General features: G+C 35.0%; 1 protein-coding gene across 2 annotated transcripts in view; it reads left to right on the plus strand.

The window, feature by feature from the left end:
• Positions 1 to 4,664: 4,664 nt before the first annotated feature.
• The window catches only part of LOC110114751 (regulator of nonsense transcripts 1 homolog), a 51,791-nt gene continuing 35,137 nt past the window's right edge, over positions 4,665 to 21,318 (plus strand). The window contains exons 1-13 of one of the 2 annotated variants that reach the window (XM_020847731.2): positions 4,665 to 5,407; positions 12,541 to 12,792; positions 12,870 to 13,040; positions 13,123 to 13,173; positions 13,305 to 13,397; positions 13,522 to 13,617; positions 13,737 to 13,787; positions 13,869 to 13,987; positions 14,436 to 14,544; positions 18,179 to 18,301; positions 18,375 to 18,446; positions 18,820 to 18,891; positions 18,996 to 19,062. In XM_020847731.2, coding sequence (XP_020703390.1) covers positions 4,889 to 5,407; positions 12,541 to 12,792; positions 12,870 to 13,040; positions 13,123 to 13,173; positions 13,305 to 13,397; positions 13,522 to 13,617; positions 13,737 to 13,787; positions 13,869 to 13,987; positions 14,436 to 14,544; positions 18,179 to 18,301; positions 18,375 to 18,446; positions 18,820 to 18,891; positions 18,996 to 19,062 — 1,795 coding nt within the window. In that variant the 5' untranslated portion in view covers positions 4,665 to 4,888. The remainder of the gene's footprint in view (positions 5,408 to 12,540; positions 12,793 to 12,869; positions 13,041 to 13,122; positions 13,174 to 13,304; positions 13,398 to 13,521; positions 13,618 to 13,736; positions 13,788 to 13,868; positions 13,988 to 14,435; positions 14,545 to 18,178; positions 18,302 to 18,374; positions 18,447 to 18,819; positions 18,892 to 18,995; positions 19,063 to 21,318) is intronic. The other variant, XM_020847732.2, reaches the window with a different exon arrangement.

The following is a 21,318-nucleotide window of genomic DNA, read 5'->3' on the forward strand; positions in this document are numbered from 1 at the left end:
CATAACTATCTCATGACTAATTCATTCAAATTTTCCCTCTACTTGATCATTTTCATTCTTCGAATATTGTAAGACTCAATCTTTTAGCTTTAACATGATTCCTAACTATCACTCTCAACCCATCTAATCTATTAATGCCACATGACTACCCATGTATGTATAAATGGCTACACTACACCTCTTTTGCACATGAATAATTGTCCCCACTACGGAAAAATCATAAATTACCGACGGCTGAATTTTTTGGAAATTTTTCCGGTGGCCTAATTTTTCAGGAAAATTTCCGGCGGCTTTCCGGCGATTTGTTTCCGACGTTATTTTTTCTTAATTAATAGATTTAGTTTATTTTAATTAATTATTAATTTAATAACTTATTCTAATCCATTATTAATATAATAACATATTTGATTAATTATTAACTTTAATATTTTATTTTTATTAATTTTAAATTATAATTTTCGTATGATATAATTTAAATAATTGATAATAATATTCATGATACATTTTTCCTATCAGCAAAATGGTTGGGACTTGGCATGCAGGAGTGGACTCAGTTCAAATCCCAGGCAAGGTGAAAAGGTGGGCAGCAGGTGCGCAGCGCGAGCAGGCCTCCAGGCTGGCAGCTAGCAGTGTGGGAGCTCGGGCGGGCAGCACAAGCAGGCTGCCTGGCAGGCAGCAGGCAGGGCGAGAGATCTAGCGGGCAGCGGGCAACTTAGCTCGGGCTGGGCGGGTAGCGCGGGCAAGCCGCCTGGTGGGCAGCCGGGCAGGACGGGGTGGTTGGGCAGCTGGTCAGTTTTTTTTTTTATTAAATTTTGATATTTTTTTCGACGCTTTTTCCAGAGAAACCGTCGGAATTCTTTGCCGCCGGAAAATACCACCGAAAATATTTTCCACGCCGTGTTTTACCGTGGAAAATTTGCCATCAAAACGCCGCCGAAATTACAAAACCGCCGGAAAATGACTTTTCCGTCGAAAATGCTCCGGTAATAATTGATTTTATAGTGCCCATGCTCCAATAATATAAAATGTTGTGCCATCGATGATGAAGTAAGAGTTTTTATACTAAAACATGCTATCCATTGCTCTTATGGTATCTGCTAGTTATGACTAGTCTATTGGTTTAGGGTTATGGCACATGATCATCTCCTATCTCTTAATGTAGACCATATCCTATGCCTCCACCCTAAATTGAATGCACATGCATGACTCACACGCCTCAAAACTTTACATTTATTTTAATACATCAATCATATAGGAGGGATTATATTTTTTGGATTTCATGTTAAATTTATTGAGACTAAGATTATTATGTTGCGATGAGACAATATTAAGAATAAAGAGTTTGATATTAAATTCATCTTATTTCAGCATAATAATACATCATTCTCCCAATCTTCTAGTGGATGTAGACCAATTTAATGAACTACACATAATACAAATTTGTGTTGTCGCTCTCTCCCTCCCTATCTTTCTCATGTAACATTTTTTGTAAACCAAATTTTACCCTCCCCAATTTACTAGCCCATCTTAGAGGATCACCTTCAAAATAAACTTAAAGAACTTTGATTCAGTTTGCTCTCATCCAGGGCGGAACCAGTCATATTTTTAGGGGGGGGGGGGGGGAGTGGCAACTTATAAGTATCTGTTCGCATATATGTATGGAGTCCAAGGGGGCAGCGCCTCCGGTGGGGTTCGACATTTTTGATTTACTATTTCTCATTGTATTGTTCATCATTCCCTAACAAGCACATCTACATAATGCTCTTTTTGTATCCTATTTTTAAAAGTAAAGCTACCAATCTGATCATCCTCGTCTCTACCAACACCTAACTTAATATTACACTTCCTATTTTAACGGCAACATTTTGTACCATAAAGCATTGTGGTTTCACACATCTTATAAATTTTCCCTTATTAAAGGGGGGGGGGGGTTCTTCACACAACAAGCAATCAAGGATATCGAAAACATTACTCTTATAATGAACTTAATCACCCAAAGTTCTACGATCCATCCACTAGATATATGTATACTAAAATTAGACTCCATTATTGAAGTTTTTAAAATCTCTTGAACAAAGTTTTTAAGACTCTAAGTTTACCTGCCCATAATTCTAATGTGACTTAAACTCCCCTCTATTGTTATCAGACTAGAGAATGATCGATCGCAAGAGACCATACACCAATTAGCATGAATATATATATATATATATATAATATATATATATATATATATATATATATATAGTATATATATTATATCCATGATGTGGGAACTCTTGTTTATTTAACATTGCACTGGACGCCGATGCAGCGGCCCTTGCACACTTGTCATTATATTCAGGCCTTACAATGCATCATTTTCAAAATTTATGGTTGCATTAACACAATATATTAAAAGATTCATGTCATGATTATTCGATAGATTTTACACTAGCTATCGACTACCTAACGTAACATTCCACTTTTGTTTTCTAGGACTTGAGACCTAGCAATAATAGTGTTATTTTTTAAAATTATTATAATACTATAAATTTTTGCTTTTGAAAAATTGAATCAACTTTTTTACAATTGTTATATTTTATTAAATTTGATTATAAAAAAATTAGTTCTCATAATAAATAATAAAAAAATATCAACAAAGCTATAGCAAAACAAGACCAAGATTTTTGAATAAAAAATAATCTTATGGAAAAACTTCACTTAATTGAGCATAAGTTGACTTTTTAAAAAATTTGTTGTGGAGAAATTAGTTTTTGAGGTCTATTATGAAATAGGAGAGAGAAAAAAAACATAGGATTTATAGGTCATGGAGTAATTTTAGTCAGCGAGCATGTTAGGAGATTTATTCATCTCATTGTAATGAACGATTATCCTATTCCTGATTTGAATAATTTGATGTTTTTGAGATTTTTTCGGTCAAATTTACATTTTTATTACCGAAAACAACTATAGTTTTATATTGGTAAAATGTTACTACGTAACTTTTTCATGTTATAAAGATTGAGATTTTGATCATTTTGATCACTTTAATTGAGATTTTTCACATGTTAATTTTGAAAAAAAAAATTAATTTTGTCAATTAAAAATTTTATTTTGACATCTAAAAATAGTATTTCAGTTCAATTAAAGCTTCAAAATATTATTATATAAGGCTAGTAATTTAATAATTTTTAAAAATGTGAATTTTTTCTTGATAGGACTTTATGTTGTTTGCCGTTAGAACGTTTTGATACTTTCTAAATTAAGCATAATTATTTACTATAATTCATTAAAAATGAATGTGAATATGTGGTTGAGTAATTGCTGGTCGCTATTACTATTATAATACTATGATAATAATATGTAAGGTGAAGAATCAGTAAGGACTGGTTATTCGATCACTAACTTTGGCTTAAGACTGATTAATCTGTATTGGATGATGGGTTGATTTATTTTCCTTTAAATATGTGATTTGGTGGCATCCTCTACTAATTCATATGACTCATTGATTTGTGAGCTATAAAAGATTATTACTATGCCGACGGGTAAAAAATGATGACTATGTTTACTGAGCCAATAGTTTTATACTAATGCGATGTTGAAAAAATACCGCTTAAACTTCTTACTTATTTAGTGTGACTATTGAAATGCATGCTATTGAGTATTATTCCTAGTACGCACTATGTTGTTCTATTATTTCTGCATGGATTTACTATTAGTATTATTTTACTGCTCTTGCTACAACTAATTTTATTATTACTGATACAAACACTAATATTATTTGATACTAGTGATTCATTGTACTATATTGAATATAACAAGCATGCGATATATTAGACTTTTCTATATTTATCTGAGTTTGACAATTCTTTATTGATGATATGATTTTACTGTTTTATATGATTGATTTATTGATTGATAGTATTAATACGACTATTTATTGATTTGACACCAGCACTGGTTTATTGATATCATCATTCTTCTATTTTATTGGCTTTCATATCTTACTTTTTTATAATTTATAGATTCTATTGCTACTGCATGTGAGCTTTACTATTTATGCACATATTCATGATCATATGTTGTTATTGTTATGATTTGACTTGACTTGCATACTATTTCTTTGTCTTGCTTTGAATTCAGTTGTAGAATTTGGTTGCTTGATGAACTCTTGAGCTTATTGTATGTGGTTTAAATGATTTTAGATAAATGAAAAAGAGCACGAGTGTGAATTGATTATGATCTTTCAGGTTTAGGTTCTTGCTATTTTAGTTATTATTTTGTATTCAATGCAGGATAATATGTTATGATTGTATGGATCTTAAATAGTTTACCTGATTTAATATATATATATATATATATATTTGTGTGGTTCAAAGAAGGATGAAAAGTTAATTGGATAACAAACATAATCTTAGAGTTTATTAGAGACAATTGAGATATTTTTTAAAATTATTATAAAGGTTATTGAAAGAAAATTATATTTTTAAAAAATTATTATGAATATTATAATTATTAAAATATAAATATTTTCTTTTATAATTATTACATTATAATAAATTTAATTATTAAAAATAACTTTTTATTATAAAATTTTTAAATTTGATAAAATATACCTTGTCAAATAAAATATAACGGCGATCACCGCCGGGATGGCGAGGTCCAACTATAAATACGTTTGCCTTTCCATCTTCCTGTATCCTTTCCGCTGTGGCCGTGACATTTACGTACTTTTTTTGGGAGAAACATTTAACCTTCATAGGCGCGTACCTCAACATTCTCAATACTGACAATAATTTCCCTCCTCTTACCCTACGCTCGCTGGTTGTGCCGTTCCTCTTCCAGACAAAACCCTAACCCTTACTCTCAAGGAGGGAGAGACCGGCATTTGGAAACCCTAACCGCCGCCATGGCCTCGCAGACGGTCGTCAACAATCTATACGAGACGGCTTCGCAGCCGGACACTAGCGGCGACGCATATACCTTCCTGGAGTTCAACACCCAGGGAGACGACTACGACTACCCGGAGTTCCAAGAACTCTCCCAGCCGAACAGGTCGCCGACGTGGCGGGCACCGTTGGCGGATACTCAAGGTGACGATCTCCAGTCCCCCGGTCCTAGCAATTCCGTCCCTTCTTCTTCCTCCTTGTCGGCGGCTACGGGATCGCAATTGGTCGGTAAGACTAAGACTGCAGTTGCTTCTGTCACTGTGGACGGGCTTGCGTCGGGAATGAGCGGACTCAACTTTGAGGAGACCGGTGACGATGAGAATTACGAGTATGGGAAAGGGAATTTTACCGAACACGCATGTAGATATTGTGGGGTGCAGAATCCGGCGTGCGTCATTAGGTGTAACGTTCCATCATGTCGGAAATGGTTCTGCAACTCGAGAGGGAACACCTCGGGATCTCACATCGTCAACCATTTGGTGAGTGATTGAATTAATTGCATTTAATCAGCTTAGATCAAAATCACAGTCGTTATGTGACCCAAACCTCACTCTGGAATAGCAACTTAGGTCAAAATCGCTGAATCTTTGTATAACCTAAACCTTCCTTGGAAAGAAAGTGGCATTATTTTTATTGTTTGAAGATTTTGACGGTGTGATTAAACTTAAATGCGTGCGTGCTTTATGAATATAAACTTATTTTGCTTTCTTTTTCACCCTTGCTGCTTGTATGTATTCAGCAGTTTTTTTATGGATGAAATAATTGCACTTCTATGTTTAGTTTATATAATGTTTTTTATCAAGTTTTTCTTTTGGAATAAAGCTTTATTACGATAATGCTATGTTTTTGTTACTCTTAAGTTAAAGTGAAAAGCAGAAAAAGAAGCTTCAACTAGTGAAGTTGGCTTCCTTGTTCTTGCTATCTTGTATTACGTTATACAAAGTAAATTCAGATGTACTTGATGAAATTTAGCATTGTGGTAAGTCTTGGACTATGTTGTTCATTGGGCATAACTAGATTGTTTAGCAGTTCCCTCAGCTATAGTTGTGACTTTTTGGCTTGTTTGTTTGGGATTGGTTTGGTGGTTTTGGCTTTTTTTTTTCCTTGGCTCATGGGATTAAATCAAAACAAACAAGACAGTGCGGAAGAATAAAAAATAACTTAAAGTATAGTTTTGTTACACTTTTGGAGCTGACTTCCTTAGTTCTGTACCAAAAATTGCTTTAGAATTCTTAGAAACATATTTTGCAATTTGATTACCCTGTTACCTATGGCCTTTAGATGCAAAATCAAATTAGGATGGTTGAATAATGGCCAGTTATGTATAGATGGGTATTTGATGCAATCAAAATTTGGAAAAAAACTAAGATTGCAAACACCTATGGTCTTCCTTTCATAAACAATTTTAACAAACACAAACTCAACTAAAATGAAACAAAACGACACCTTACAACTTTTATATTAGAACATAAAAACACAATTCGACTTTCAAACTTAAATAAAAGACATAACACAATGCAATGACACCCTAAAAATACAACTCAAGACACCTTGCAACTTACAAATTTTTAAAGAGAAGAAAGATACAAATGGGGTGGAAACTTGCGGAGACAAGAAGTAGATAAGAAGCCCAAGGCGAAGTCAAAGAGATGAGAAGAAGAAGTGGATAAAGCTCGCAAGTCGCAAGCTATCCTAGAAGAAAAAACTCTCAGGTTTTAGTTCCAAGAATCATCCATTATCTCTCTTTTTAAATGCCACAAAACAACCCTTATTAATAGGAGAAGAAAGGGATCTCAACAGCCAACAACCGCCTACTCAAACCAATCAAAAAAGGGGAGGCAAAAGGCCAACAGGCAGCCGGATGGAGCAGCACACGAAGGGGCTGCGGGACATAGCCAACGAACAGACATCATCAAAGGGAAGGAATCGGGCAGGTAGAGGAAACGAAGGACAAAAAATAGGGGAAATAAACCCGGACAGCAGTAATAAATGCAACAGAAATTCAGCTGCCAACATAAAGGAAATTAAATCCCAGAAATCAACTTCAACATTCAAAACACCAAGCATCCAAAGGAACATGGGCCAAGCCCATTTAACTAATTTCAGCCCACAATTAAATGCCCAAATATGGGTATGACTTGCTTACATCAATTCTCCTTCGGTTGAAAGATCTCATCAGGAGATGAGATGACTTTAGAACTTTGCTGACGAGTTGAAGGGGCCACATCCAATTCTTGAATCAAGGCTGCATATTTTCTCTGGATCATTTTTTTTACTTAAACTGGGCTTGCAAAAGTTTCTTTTTCTTCTTGTATTTTTTCGTACACAGGTACATTTGATATTGAATTTTATACAACTCGTTATGTATGAGATTGGTAGAATTTCCTTGCGTCAGAATCCATTGGCTCATAGGAATAGTTTCTTCAAGATTACCGGGTTTACTTTCTCCAACTTCAGACTCAATTACATCATGATTTTTCATTTTTTCTTCAAGACTTTAAATAAAAGGAAGACTCAACAAAAAACCTAAGCTCTGATACCAAATTGATGCAATAAAAATTTGGAAAAAACTAAGATTGCAAACACCTATGGTCTTCATTTCATAAACAATTTTAACAAACACAAACTCAACTAAAATGAAACAAAATGACACTTTACAACTTTTATATTAGAACATAAAAACACAATACGACTTTTAAATTTGAAATAAAAAAAAAACATAACACGATGCAATGACACCTAAAAATACGACTCAAGACACCTTGCAACTTACAAATTTTTAAAGAGAAGAAAGATACAAATGGACTGGAATCTTGGGGAGAGAAGAAGTAGATAAAAAGCCCGAGACAAAGTCAAAGAGAGGAGAAGAAGAAGTGGATAAAGCTCGCAAGCTATGAAGCACCGACACTTCTCCTCAAAGAGGCGTGTAGTGTCCGACACGACACTATCCCGACACTCCTTCGACACGTGTCAGACATACCGAAAACGTGTCCGATTAAAAAATATTAAATACTAATTGGACATGCGTTTCTTAAATATTTTATGAATTTTTTTAAATATAATTTCTTGTATTTGGCGGGATTTAAAATAATTTTTTTATTTCCTATCTACAAAACCAAATCAACGTCCGCACTTAATACCCGATCATCGAATATTCTCATTTTCATATCTTTTTGGCAGTGAAGGTATTTTCATCTCCTCTCTCGGTGACTGATAAACGACATCGACACCTGACTCTTGACATACTAATATTAATCATTTTAAGCACAAATTCTAGTTAAATGACTTATTATTTTCAAATTATTTTAAAAATTATACTTATTTAATTTTTATACACTATTTTTTAAATATAAAATGAGATTTTTAAATTATCGGTGGTTATTTTTGTCCTTCATAAAGAGTCAGGGGAACATTTTGAACTTTATCACTTTTAACATAGAAAAAAAGTTGAAATGGTGCATATATCAATTAACTAATTACGTAAGTTACAAAGTATCAAGTAATAAATTATACAAAATAGAATTTAATCCAAACTTCAAAGTGACAAGATATCAAATTGAAGCAAAATATCACATAGGTTTAACATAATAAGTTTATCTCTCCCTCTCCCACTCTTATTGTCTAACATCCAACTAAGAATATAACAAATAACTAATCAGAAGCCCTCAACACTTTCATCACTTAGGGACTCTTTATTAGAGTCATCATCATTATGAAAACCTTTCTCCCTTGCCCATCTTTAGTTGCATCCAAGTTCTCCCATTCTTCATTCTATTCTTCAATCTCAGTAATTATCCTCTTCTTTAATCAACAATAATCAATAAGAAAATAAGAATATTAATTAAATTTTAAAATAACTTCAAATATGTAAATTTTGATAGATATCTTTTTTTTTTCAAATTATTTTTGTCTTGTGTTAGACATATGTGATATTATTTCCATTCCTATCAAAGAAATCAACATTTATATATTCTTTTTGCAAATCAGATGATGTGACATTATTATCAATATCTACAAATCATTCATCATATGATGACACATCATACAAAGGGATATTCACCATCCTTCAAATCCTTTTTTCTTCAAATTTTCATTCTTGAATCTGTTATAGTACTTGGATGTACATTAAGGAGTTAATTCTTAAGGTAATCGGATGATTTCTCCTTTTTGTGTGAATTTGATTGTGTACACTCTAATTTTGCACACATTGATATCATTGATATGAAGAACATGTTAGTACCAATACCTTAACAACTAATCATTATAGCTTTGGATCGCCATCACCAAACCGGATCTACCATTCAACTAAATTGGAAAGAAAAAAGTATAGTTAGAATTGTGAAAGTCTTTCCTTCAATCAATAAATATTAAAAATTATATAGATATTGTTTTGCAAATGCATCTTTTGTTTTTTGTGGTCCAAAGATTTTTTTTTTCATTTCTGAATGGTACAAGTTGCATATTTGTAGTCTCCATCTCAGTTGAGTTGGCAATTAATCTATCCATGCAATTGTATAATCCTAACTTGATCTTAATAATGGTTGACTCATTCTTGGCATCTTGGAATTGAGGATTAAGCCATTAAGGTAATATCTAGTAGCTTGCAAATGATAATGGAGTTAATGCTCTTACTTTTCATGAATGATATCTCAAATCTCCTTATAATTGGACTCTCCCTCCTAATTTATGTGTTATTAACTTCTTTGTATCATCCATTGCATTGTAATTAAAACATATAGCTAGCTTTTTATCTACATCCACCATCCTCAAAACTTGAATAAATGGTTTTGTTATTTTTGCATGTGTAATACTCAACCAAAATCTTTCATTCATAATAATCTTCCTAACTTCTTTCTCTCATGTTTATTTGCTCAAGCACATCTTGGCCATCGTGTGGAAGTGAACATATCCTCTAATAGTTGCCTAGCTTCCAACATACTCTATAGAGCTAAATAGGTTGTAGCAAATCTAGCTATCTATAGTAAGGCCTAGAAATTCCTTTTTAGGATATTTTCTCATCAAAGCCAAAAAGCTATGAATGGCTGTAGATGAAACTTCTTATCTTCTTTGTTTTGGTCAATGCATTTTTATGCTAAGGCAAGTCACCAAGCTTTAATAAAATTAAATCTATGCAATGTGCAACGCAAGGTTTTCAAAACATATGTTTCTCCATCAATTTATTCTCGGTTTCCCTATGAGCACTACCATTATCTGCACGGCTTGCACCATCAAATGCTCTCAAATCTCATACATAACTCCATCATATGGTCCAAAAATAAATTCTGCATCATTGACCTGATCAAATGCTTTAACTTATTTAAAAAAAGTTGCATAAAAATTATTAATCAAAACATTAATCATATTTTTATTCTTCATGTCAGACATGATTTTCACCATAGTTTGACTTCAAGTCCTTCAAAGGCGATGACTTTTTCAGTATTGTTCAACACCTTATGATGTGAAACGTACATGCGATGGAGTTACTTTAGAAAATTATAGAGAGCAATTGAAACTTAATAACCCAAAATAAAATTATCGTTTATAATAAAAGAGTGATCATTAGAATTCGTGGTTTTAACTTGCTTAGGCAAGGATGAGCAAAATCCGGAAACCAAACAACTTAACTTTGGGGTGGGGGGCAGCCATCCACTTGATCTGGACTCCTTGGACAGCAACCTGATGTTTCTGGACAGCAGCTTTTAGGCTCTATCGGAGGCACAAGGCTTAGGGGAAAATGGTGGGAGATTGAGTGGACAGCTGTGGGGGGAATAAACGTGAAAATCCAATTAATCTCTCGGTTACAATCTGAATTAATTTCAGACTTTAACCCAGCAGGAATTAATCCAAACCCACAATTTGAATTAGGGAATTAATTGCAATTAGTAGTGCAATTAAATGGAGAGAGAGGGGAGGGAGGTAGCCGGCCCAAGGAGAGAGGAAAAAGGGGATTTGAATAAAAGTTTGTGGGCCCCACAAGATTAGTAACAGCTTAATTCAAAATCCTGAATTTAATTCTCAGGTTTTCAATTAATCAATAGATTTAATTGAGAGAGGGAATTAAGGGGGCAGTTAGTATTCAAATTAATGGCTAATTTGAATTTCAAATTTACCCTTAATGATGAGTCTCCCAATTAGGAAATATTTCAAACAAGATGCCAAAAAAAAGGGAAGGGGAGGCCGGCCAAAATCTGGCCGGCGGCAGGGTGGTCCGGCGGCTGGCTGTTGGTCGGCGGAAGGACTGCAGGCCGGCGGCCTGGGCAAGCCAGGGAGGGGCGGTGGCCGTGAGCAAGAGAGGGGAATCAGTAGGGGAGAAATCTTGGGATTCAAGCGTGGATTCCACTCTTCACAAAATGCTTCAACCGGATCTCCACGACGACAAATCGATCACAAGAAATAAAGGAAGAAAATGGTAGAATAAGAAGATCTAGAACTCACAAAGAGATCTAGCTCTTCTCAAAACTCACTAAAAGATTTGAGAGAGAGGAGGGTGAACTCACAAAGAGATCATAAGTGGAAAAAATTCTTCATTCATCACAAATTGAAATTACAATACATGAGGCCTCATATAAATAGGCCACAATGAAAAAAAAAAAGAAGAAATGACACAAATGCCCTTTCGGGCTACATAAGCGACTAAATGCCCATAAGGGCAAAAGCGGAAAAACATCAAAATAAAATACGCTACTACATAAAATGACAAAGTACAAGTCATGCTCGTGGCCGTCGATCTCCGGCGTCGAAAATGCTGACGATGTCCTCATCACCTTAACACCCAATTTCTCAAATCACTCACTAGTGACTGTTTTAGGCCTCAACCATAAGCACCTTTGGAACGAATTATATTGAAATTAAGTGGATGTTGCCACATTAATTCTTATAAAAAAACCTTACAGTGTTCATACATACATGCTTACGCATCTCTAGCATTTTCAAGAGACATCTTCTGAGGCACCCTTTCCTCATCTTTGACAGGCCCCAACATTAATCATGTATCAATCCATTGGCCCCCTTGCACCTCTACATGATATGGGTGGTCAAGAAGATGAGGAATATTTACCAATAAGTCCCATTTCCATAATACGAAAGAACATTTATTCTATCATCAAATTATTTTTGTGCTTAATACTTTGACATTGTTGCCTTTATATATGAATCTCCTTTTTCATCGCCACCTACATATTGGCGCACGATGCAACATTCTTGTGAGAGCCAGAAAGTTGCTCTTTCATTTTGGTAACATCTCCTTTCACGAAATTCTCACAATACTTGCACTTTAAATAATTACAAGTTTGTCATTTCCTCTAATGTCAAGTTGCATGCTATGCCTCCATGCTAGGTATTTTTTGTGACATGTAGATTTCTCCTTAAATCTAGCCATTTCTTACAAAATCTTAGAATGAAAATTTTGTTTAAAATATACAAATATTCAAAGAAATAAGAAGTGATACTTATTATAAAGACAACAACACTTTTTTTGGGTTTTTTGAGAGAAAATTCCTGGTAATTATGTCTAGAAGGTGGAGATCTTATCCAGCAATTGAGTGGTTCATTTGCTTGTCTTCTTCAGTTTCTTTTGAGAATTGGCTTATCTATTTGTAATTATCCTCCACAGGTTCGAGCAAAGCACAAGGAAGTTTGCCTCCACAAGGACAGCCCACTGGGGGAAACGATACTTGAGTGCTATAATTGTGGATGCCGTAATGTTTTCCTACTTGGATTTATTTCTGCAAAAACAGAGAGTGTTGTTGTTCTGCTGTGCAGAGAACCTTGTTTGAGTGTCAATGCACTGAAAGACATGAATTGGGATCTCAGCCAGTGGTGTCCTCTGATTGATGATAGGTGTTTCCTTCCATGGCTTGTCAAGGTTTGTTATTTTTGTATGACATTCTTTTCATTCCCTGGTTGCTTGAGGTAACTAGCTTAATTATTTCATATTTCCAGGTTCCTTCTGAACCGGAGCAGCTGAGGGCACGACAGATTACTGCTCAGCAAATTAACAAAGTGGAAGAGCTCTGGAAGACAAATCCCGAAGCTTCATTGGAAGATCTTGAGAAGCCTGGGGTTGATGATGAGCCTCAGCCTGTGGCTTTGAAGTATGAAGATGCATATCAGGTTCTGAATCTCACTTAGATTGCTTTCTGTTGCAGTTTTTTCTTTCTGTAGAAATCTGATATTTTTCTGCACTTGTGGGCAGTATCAAAATGTATTCGCCCCACTAATTAAGCTTGAAGCAGATTATGATAAGGTACCAAGGAATGACACTCTAGTGTTGTTAAATTGTGGCGTGCTTTATTTGATATGACATTTTATGATCATTTTGTAGTGTTTATATTTGTTAATAACTGGTTGATCCTTCTGCTTGGCTTATGCTATTAGATGATGAAGGAATCTCAGAGTAAAGATAATGTAACTATCAGATGGGATATTGGCCTCAACAAGAAGCGAATAGCCTATTTTGTCTTTCCCAAGGTTGTTTGGTGTCTTTTTTGTTTTGTTAAACAATTAGTGCATAATTTTCCGTTTTTGTTCATACTTCATTTTGTTTATCATGCTTTTTCTTTTCAATAAATTCAAAATTTAAAGAATTCTGTAGGAAGATAATGAACTAAGGCTTGTTCCGGGAGATGAGTTAAGGCTGCGATATTCTGGTGATGCAGCTCATCCTGCATGGCAGTCTGTTGGACATGTGGTATTCAACTCTTGATTAAGATGATGTTTTGAAACTATAAACTTACATTGATCTCCAAATTTTGCATAATTTCATTTTATATATCTTTTGGATTTTAATACATTTTTTTAAAAAAATAGATTAAGCTTACTGCTCAAGAGGAGGTTGCACTTGAGCTCCGTGCTAGTCAGGTAGGAACATGATTTTAGTAAATTATCATCATGCCTTAATTGGCATAACAAGTAAATGACAATTTTCTGCTTTCAAACCAGGGAGTTCCTACAGATTTGAACCATGGATTCAGTGTAGATTTTGTTTGGAAGAGTACTAGCTTCGATAGAATGCAGGGAGCAATGAAAACATTTGCTGTGGATGAAACGAGTGTTAGTGGGTAAGCAAGTGGCTTCTTGATCCTGTTGTTCAGTTAGTGTACGAGCTTTGTAATATTCTTCAGGGAGTGTACTATGAGCACAAAGTTTTAATGAATTAAGCTATTATGATATTGTTTCCATGCAAATTGTAAGTGTCCTAATGCCAAATTCTTCCAAAAAAACATTCCCCAATGATGCAGATTGGACATGTAAACAACATATTCCATAATTCTTTTTTTGATAAATAGTGGCTTTTGTCCACTTGATCTTTATTTGACAAGTATTATGTTGATGCCTGCCATAGCAGGTAACATGCATGGGCATGGCAGCCATTTTATTTTATTCTTTCATTGGCACTGTTTTCTCTTTTAGCTTGTGAATGCTGTTTATTGTGAAGATAGCATATGGAGTAGGGGCTAATGTGCATTTGTAGCTCCTTGATCACGTCCATTGATTTCTTGTATGCAGATACCTGTACCATCATCTTCTTGGCCATGAAGTTGAACTTCAAGTAGTTCGAAATTCACTTCCTCGACGTTTTGGTGCTCCAGGGCTCCCGGAGTTGAATGCATCTCAGGTATTGTTTTACTTGGATTTTTTTTTGTTGGGGTAAAAAAAAAAGATTCATGTTGGTGGATTGAGAGCGATTAGTCTAAAGATATTTACACAAGTAGAGAGAGCATATATATATATCTATATGTATTATAAAAATGAAATGTTAAACAAATCTTTTTTAATGTGCCATTGACTGCTGATGAAAATTTGAGTATTTATACTCATTGAAAGTGCAAGAAATGGGCATTGAGATGAGTTTGCTATTCTTTTAAGTATTGGTGGTATTCCAATTATCTTATTTTTTAGTTTCTAATGTTTTTGGATGTAAGGTCACGCCCATATATTTTTCTGATTCCCCCCCAAAGAAAAACATTCTCGAATTGTTGCCTAGAGGTGATCTCTTGCGTAGAGGTGCTCTCTAGTGTTTTGGTTAGTTTGGTGGGTTTTTTCATGTCCACCAATTGTTTGATTCAATTATAATTGATTTTCTTAATTAGTTATTCTAATCCTTTTATTATTGTTTTTTGTTCCTACCGGTGATTGTTTTGGTATATTGTAGACATTTGTTGTTGTTTTGGCCTTAAATGTAGTTGTTTGCCATTTTTTCTGAAGTTTGTTGCTACTGTCTTGTGGTTCAAGTGCTATATCCCTGCTTATTGGTGCAGATGTTGCCTTGTGTGCATATATTGTTGTGTTCAGTGAGTTAAGTGACGACTAGGATCTATTAATAAGCCCTTTGTAATCTCCTAAGCTTGGCATTAGGGCCCATCTCCAAGGTTTTATGGGTCCCTGCTAGAAATCCTATGGTCTTTATATGGGGTTACCGGTCCTTCCTTGCTGATGATGATCAAGGAATGATTGCTAGGTGGAGGATCTGGCGACGACTATGAGACAATAAAAAATCCTTACATGAAAAGATGGTGGGAGGGTGAAAAAAATTTTACCTCCAATGGGGCTACAATTGTAGGGAACCGAGAACTCTGATGGCCTTGTTAGAAGCACAAAACTAAGTAAACTAAGAGGGAGAAGAACCAACAATGTCTAGCGATGGAAACTTGTTTGAATTGGTTGTTGTGGGCTACTAATAAGTGGTTCGAGTAGAGGGTACGGTGGCTTTGCGCTAAGGATTGTTGAGTAGAGTTCCAAAAATTCCAACTTTGAGGGTGCCCAATGACAAAACCCGACCTTCGGGAGAGAAAATTCAAGATTCAAACCTCTATGGAGAATTTATAAACTTCAAACATTAGGAGAGCGATCTTGAAAATGTGACCATGAGGATTTGAAAATTTAGATTTTCTGGAGGTCCATTTGGGCAATCTGTATAGGTAAAGGTTGCATGAGATGGTGAGCTGGAGGAGAGAGAGTGGAGGTAGGTGAACCTTGATTACCACACCATTGATTGGATAAATGGATAGGCTCCAAGAAGTAAGCCTAGGGCGCTCAAAGGATGCTGAGAGCTGTCGAGAGGATGACCTAGGATTACTTATATAGCCATTGATGAAATCCAGATCGTTGAGGAGTTGATGAAGTAATCAACCTATAAGAAAGGCGACTTAAGAATGAAGATGGCCAGAGTAGGAGGCGACTTTGAGTGATGTTGAATTTTGGAATGGAAACTTGAAGTTGACTACTTGGAGAGGGCATCTCGAAATTGGGACAACTTGCTGAGATGCTGATAATTTGAATTCATGGAGAGGACTTGGGGAGTGTGAATCAACAAATGGGAGATTTCAAAAGGAAGCCATGATGCATCAACACTCCTTCCGAAGGACGTATGTAGTGTCCAACATATATTATACTGGGCTTGGGCATATTTTGGACACAACAATGACGTGTTAATTTAAAGACACTGAACACGCATGTCCAACATGCATGTATGAATATTTCGTTAAAAATATTTAAAAATATAATAATATTTTCTTAAAAAATTTCTTATGTTGCAGTCGGCTCGCATGCCGCATTCCTTTAACATTTTATTAAGTGTGTCTAGAGTTTTACTTTGAATGCTTGACGTCATAAATTAAGTGTGTCTAGAGTTTTACTTTGAATGCTTGACGACAACATATGATGGCGTCTCATATATATCTGATGATGTTTGAAGGCTGCTCGAAGACTTTGTTCGACATGGCTTGAACAATCACTCCCCGCTTCACCATCGTCGTCGTTCCATCGCTGTCTCAACTTAGATGGACGACACCCTATCGACATCGCTGTTGTTTTCCCTCTTGACGCTAAAGTTTGCAATTATGATTTCGAATTAAGGACACCTTGCTCTCAAAATCTGCAGTGCATCAATGGCAAGAGACATTTCTACTCATATGAGGAACTTCTTGTTTTTGTTTTCATATTTAAAATAGTGTTGGGGGCATTTCTACCAATATGATATTTTTATTGAAAATTTAGTCCTACGCACTATTATTAAGATATAAAAATTATAATGCCATGTCCATTGTCCATGCCATAATCATGTTATATATTTTCAATTATTGATATATCCCATGTCAATATCATGACGTGTTTGTATTGCCGTGTCTGTTCTATTCATCCTAGAATGGAAGTTGGCCAAGGGGCGAGGTGTAGTCGATAGGGTGATGAGATAGTCATTGGAAATATGTTGACAAGATAGAGGGCGAAGTAATGAGATGAGCGTTAGCAAGTGCAATGTGCAGAGAGGCAAAGGTTGTCAACCATGGAGCCGCATACAAGGAAGTTTCTCACAAGAAGTTGATTGTTAAAAGTAGGTGCTTATATTAGAAAGCTTTTATTTAATGATGTCAGACAGACTTGAATCACTCGAATGGCCTTGAACAAAGTAGACTAATATTGAGTGACTCCCAAATGGAGGCGAACAATTACTATCATTTCTTTTGCTATCCGCATAATCTCTTGTTGGTTTACACTTGTGATTGAGGATTTATCAAATTTGCAAACAAATTATTTTCCCTTTCGGTGCAAGTCTAGATCATTGTGTTGTTTTAATTAATTCTCAAATTTCTTACAAAATTTTAGATTTTGGTGTCTTTTAAATTATTGTTTGGAGCAAATTAGACGTGTTCTTTCATTTTGCATCAATTGAGATTAATTTTCTATCAAAAATAGTGGAGAATCTATAAATTGTAATTATTTTTGCATTCCATTCTAGTTATGCATTAATGAATTAGAACCTAAAACATCCTAGCATCCGATATCAATTGTACTCTAAATGTTTCAAGCGACTGGAAATCAATATGCAAATATATATTTTGACTGCTCTTAGCTTAATATTATAAAATGGAACGTTGCAAACTTTCCATTATAAACGTGTCTCATAAAGATTGGGACTGTTTTAGCTATTATGTTTTTCTATGGCTTACTGAAAAACTATAGTGTCAAGAGTAACGTGTATATTGACCTATCCATTGTTGCTGGTCTAATGTCAAACTTCAAATTTCGTCATGGACATTGTCATTGATTATCATCTCTATCATTTAATTTGTATCATCTGGTGTTTTTTTAAGTTAAATATTACAATTTTCTGAATTTAAATCACATTTGGAGGCTGTATTTGAGAGTATTGTCCTGTCGTGTTGTTTGCTAATAATTAAAATCGTACACAAGATTTTGTTATTTGTTATGGCCGTGTAATTGTTGTGCTCACATTTTTATTTTCAAAACAGGTTTTTGCTGTTAAGAGTGTTCTTCAGAAGCCAATTAGTTTAATACAAGGTCCTCCTGGAACTGGAAAAACAGTCACGTCTGCAGCACTTGTGTACCATATGGCTAAACAAGGCCAAGGACAAGTACGTATGGGCACGTGGTTTACAGTGGCATATCCATCATTTATTGGCATGCTGTCTTTTTATTTTTATGCAGGTCCTCGTGTGTGCCCCAAGTAATGTGGCCGTTGACCAACTGGCTGAGAAGATTAGTTCAACCGGATTAAAGGTATTATGATTATTTTTATGAGTAGTAATTCTACTTTGATGTAGAAAACTTTCTAGCAGTGGATGATGTATAATGTAAAGTATCAGGGATAGTTGACCTTGGTATATTTCATAGTTCTGATGCATTTAATACATAGATAGGTTGATGTAAAGTTTATTTTCCTCTATTATGACATGCCATAACATAAGTAGATCACGTTTTGATTCTTTTTTCAAATAAATTGGAACTGTTCAAAGTAGCCAAAGTTTTATTCAAAATTTTAGGTAAAAATGTTGCAGATGAGAATATGCAAGATCTTATGTTGATAGCATGTTATTCAATTGATAGAATGTTATTGAAATACTAAAATTTTAGTTCATTGCATGTTAATTAGGTTGTTAGGCTCTGTGCTAAATCAAGAGAGGCTGTAAGTTCTCCCGTTGAGCACCTTACCCTTCATTATCAGGTAACATTAATTTGATTTGTTCTGGTACATTCATTTCTTCTGGATATGCCATACTAATTTCATTGGCACATTGTGCTGATCTGGTCATAAGTGTGTTTTTTCAGGTGCGTCATCTGGATACATCTGAAAAGAGTGAACTTCATAAGCTTCAACAACTGAAAGATGAACAAGGTATTCTTTGACAATTCTGAGTTTATAGGCAGTCTAATACTCAACTATAAAATTTATTTTTGTGGTAAACTGGAAAACCTAGTGCCTAGTGCATACATTGCTTCACAAATCTAGCCGGCCAATGAGTAGGCCTTAGTCCGTGGAGGGGAGAAGAGAATCCTTTTAACGTCTGGAAAAGCTATTCGGTTTTATTTGTTCGAGACCATTTGATTGGTTCAGGTTTTTTAGGAACTTTCAGTTGTATGATATGCCTGAAGTGAATACTGGTTGGCAATGGTCAAGAGTACTTCACCATCAACGCAAAAAAGGATTTGATTGACACATCCAAATCTACAATAAATGGAAAGAAATGCAAGGAAACTAGATAAACATTAAAAAATTGTCTTTTATATTGGGTACAAAACCAACAAAAATTGGAAACAAATGCAAGGAAGCTAAATAAACATTAAAATATTGTCTTTATATAGGGTACAAAGCTGAATAAATTCATTTCCTAAAAATGATGAGGCAGCTCGGCCATTCTGAAGACACGTGAATGGGTATAAGTTTCATTAGAGCCCTTGAATACTATATTCATTTAAGTGTTTGACTTATGAGCATCTGCTGAGCTAAACTTGACGGGAGCCTCCCTCAGACATGTTCTCCTCTTGTGACAACACATGATCGAGAGTAAAAACTGTGAGATAAACTTAGTGGAAGAATTCTTTGTGCATTAAAAATTGTATTAACAATAATAGCTTAATGTGCTCTTATGAAAGGCTTTATTTGTCTCGAATGGATCACTATGGTGAGAAGTTGCTGTAAACATAGGTGACAATTTTTAAGGAAACCATGGATATGCTTTCATGTATATACATGACATTCATACCATAACATGTTTTATTTCTTCAAGTTGCATTCTATGAGGTATGTCAAAGTTTAACGACCCTTGACATGTTGTGTTGATTTCCGTGTTAAAAGGCTTTTTCCCTTCAATTATTTACAACAACAAATATGATATTTGTTCAGACCTGTCTGCCAACTAGAGAGTCCACTCAGTTTTTATAGCTTAAAGTTCTTACTGCTAAAACACCATCCTTTCTAGGGCTGCAAATGAACTGAGCGTTCGATGAGCTACTCGTGGCTCAGTTCGATAAGAGTTCATTTATGTTCGTTTGATAAGTTAAACAAACAAGTTTGAACACCTTTGATAGATACTCGATAGGTAAATAAACAAGCTTGAACAACCTTGCGTTCGGCTCGTTTATGTTCACGAACAATATCGTTTAGAGCTCGTGAACATGCTCGTTAAGAAGCTCCATAAAGAAGCTCATTATTTCAAATTTAATTAAAAATAAATATTATATCTTATTTAACTAATAAGATGATTAAATCTTATGTTATTTAACAAATTTTAAATATATATAAATTTATTGTTTGTTTTAAAATGAAACTTAAGTAACTTTTTTAACAATTTTTTTTAAATAACCTCTCTCTCTCCCTCTCTATATTCCCGCCCGCCCTCTCTCTCTATATCTAAAGTTTCACATTTTTTTCATTCTCCCGCCTGCCCCCTCTCTCTCTCCTCCGTGGCATCAACACTAAAAAAACTAAAAAAAAAAGATGTGAGGTTTAGTCCCACACCGCCTTGTGTAAAGTGTTTTTGCTATATAAAAACATATTCATGTGGAGACCATTTGCTGGACATCGGACGAACGAGCTGGCGGGCGAGTTTTCCTGGTCGGGTCGGTAATGAGCTGCTCGACTTGTTTTTAATAAAAAAAAATTATTTTGTGTTTGAAGTAGGCTCGGCTCCTTAACGAGCCGCTCGATAAGCTTGAAGCTAAACGAGCTCAAACCGAACATGAGCTGAACTCGAACAGGGAAGTTTTAAATGAGCTCGAGCTCGAGCTCGAATGGCTGTTCAAGAAGCTCGACGAGCTTTGAACCAAGCTTGAACACTGTTTTGACAAACGAGCTTGAACTCGAACAGGGTGAAGCTCGGCTTGGATTGGTTCGTTTGCAGCCTTGATCCTTTCCATCACCATTGCTCATTATACATTTATCCTTCTAATATTCATACATTCATAAAGAAAGGATGGAGACCGTCAACACACCCCTTATTGGCTTCAGAACCATTGAGAACATACCTGTATATTTTTCCTTCGCTAGTATGATAGTGTCCATATTCATACAACTTAGCACAATATTACTCAAAGAGTTTGGTGATATTTTTGTTTTCTTCTTTTAAAAAGTTCATGAAGCATGTTGAGCAAC

The sequence above is a fragment of the Dendrobium catenatum genome, unplaced genomic scaffold, assembly GCF_001605985.2.
Source record: "Dendrobium catenatum unplaced genomic scaffold, ASM160598v2 fragScaff_scaffold_1013, whole genome shotgun sequence".
Classification (NCBI taxonomy): Eukaryota; Viridiplantae; Streptophyta; class Magnoliopsida; order Asparagales; family Orchidaceae; genus Dendrobium; species Dendrobium catenatum.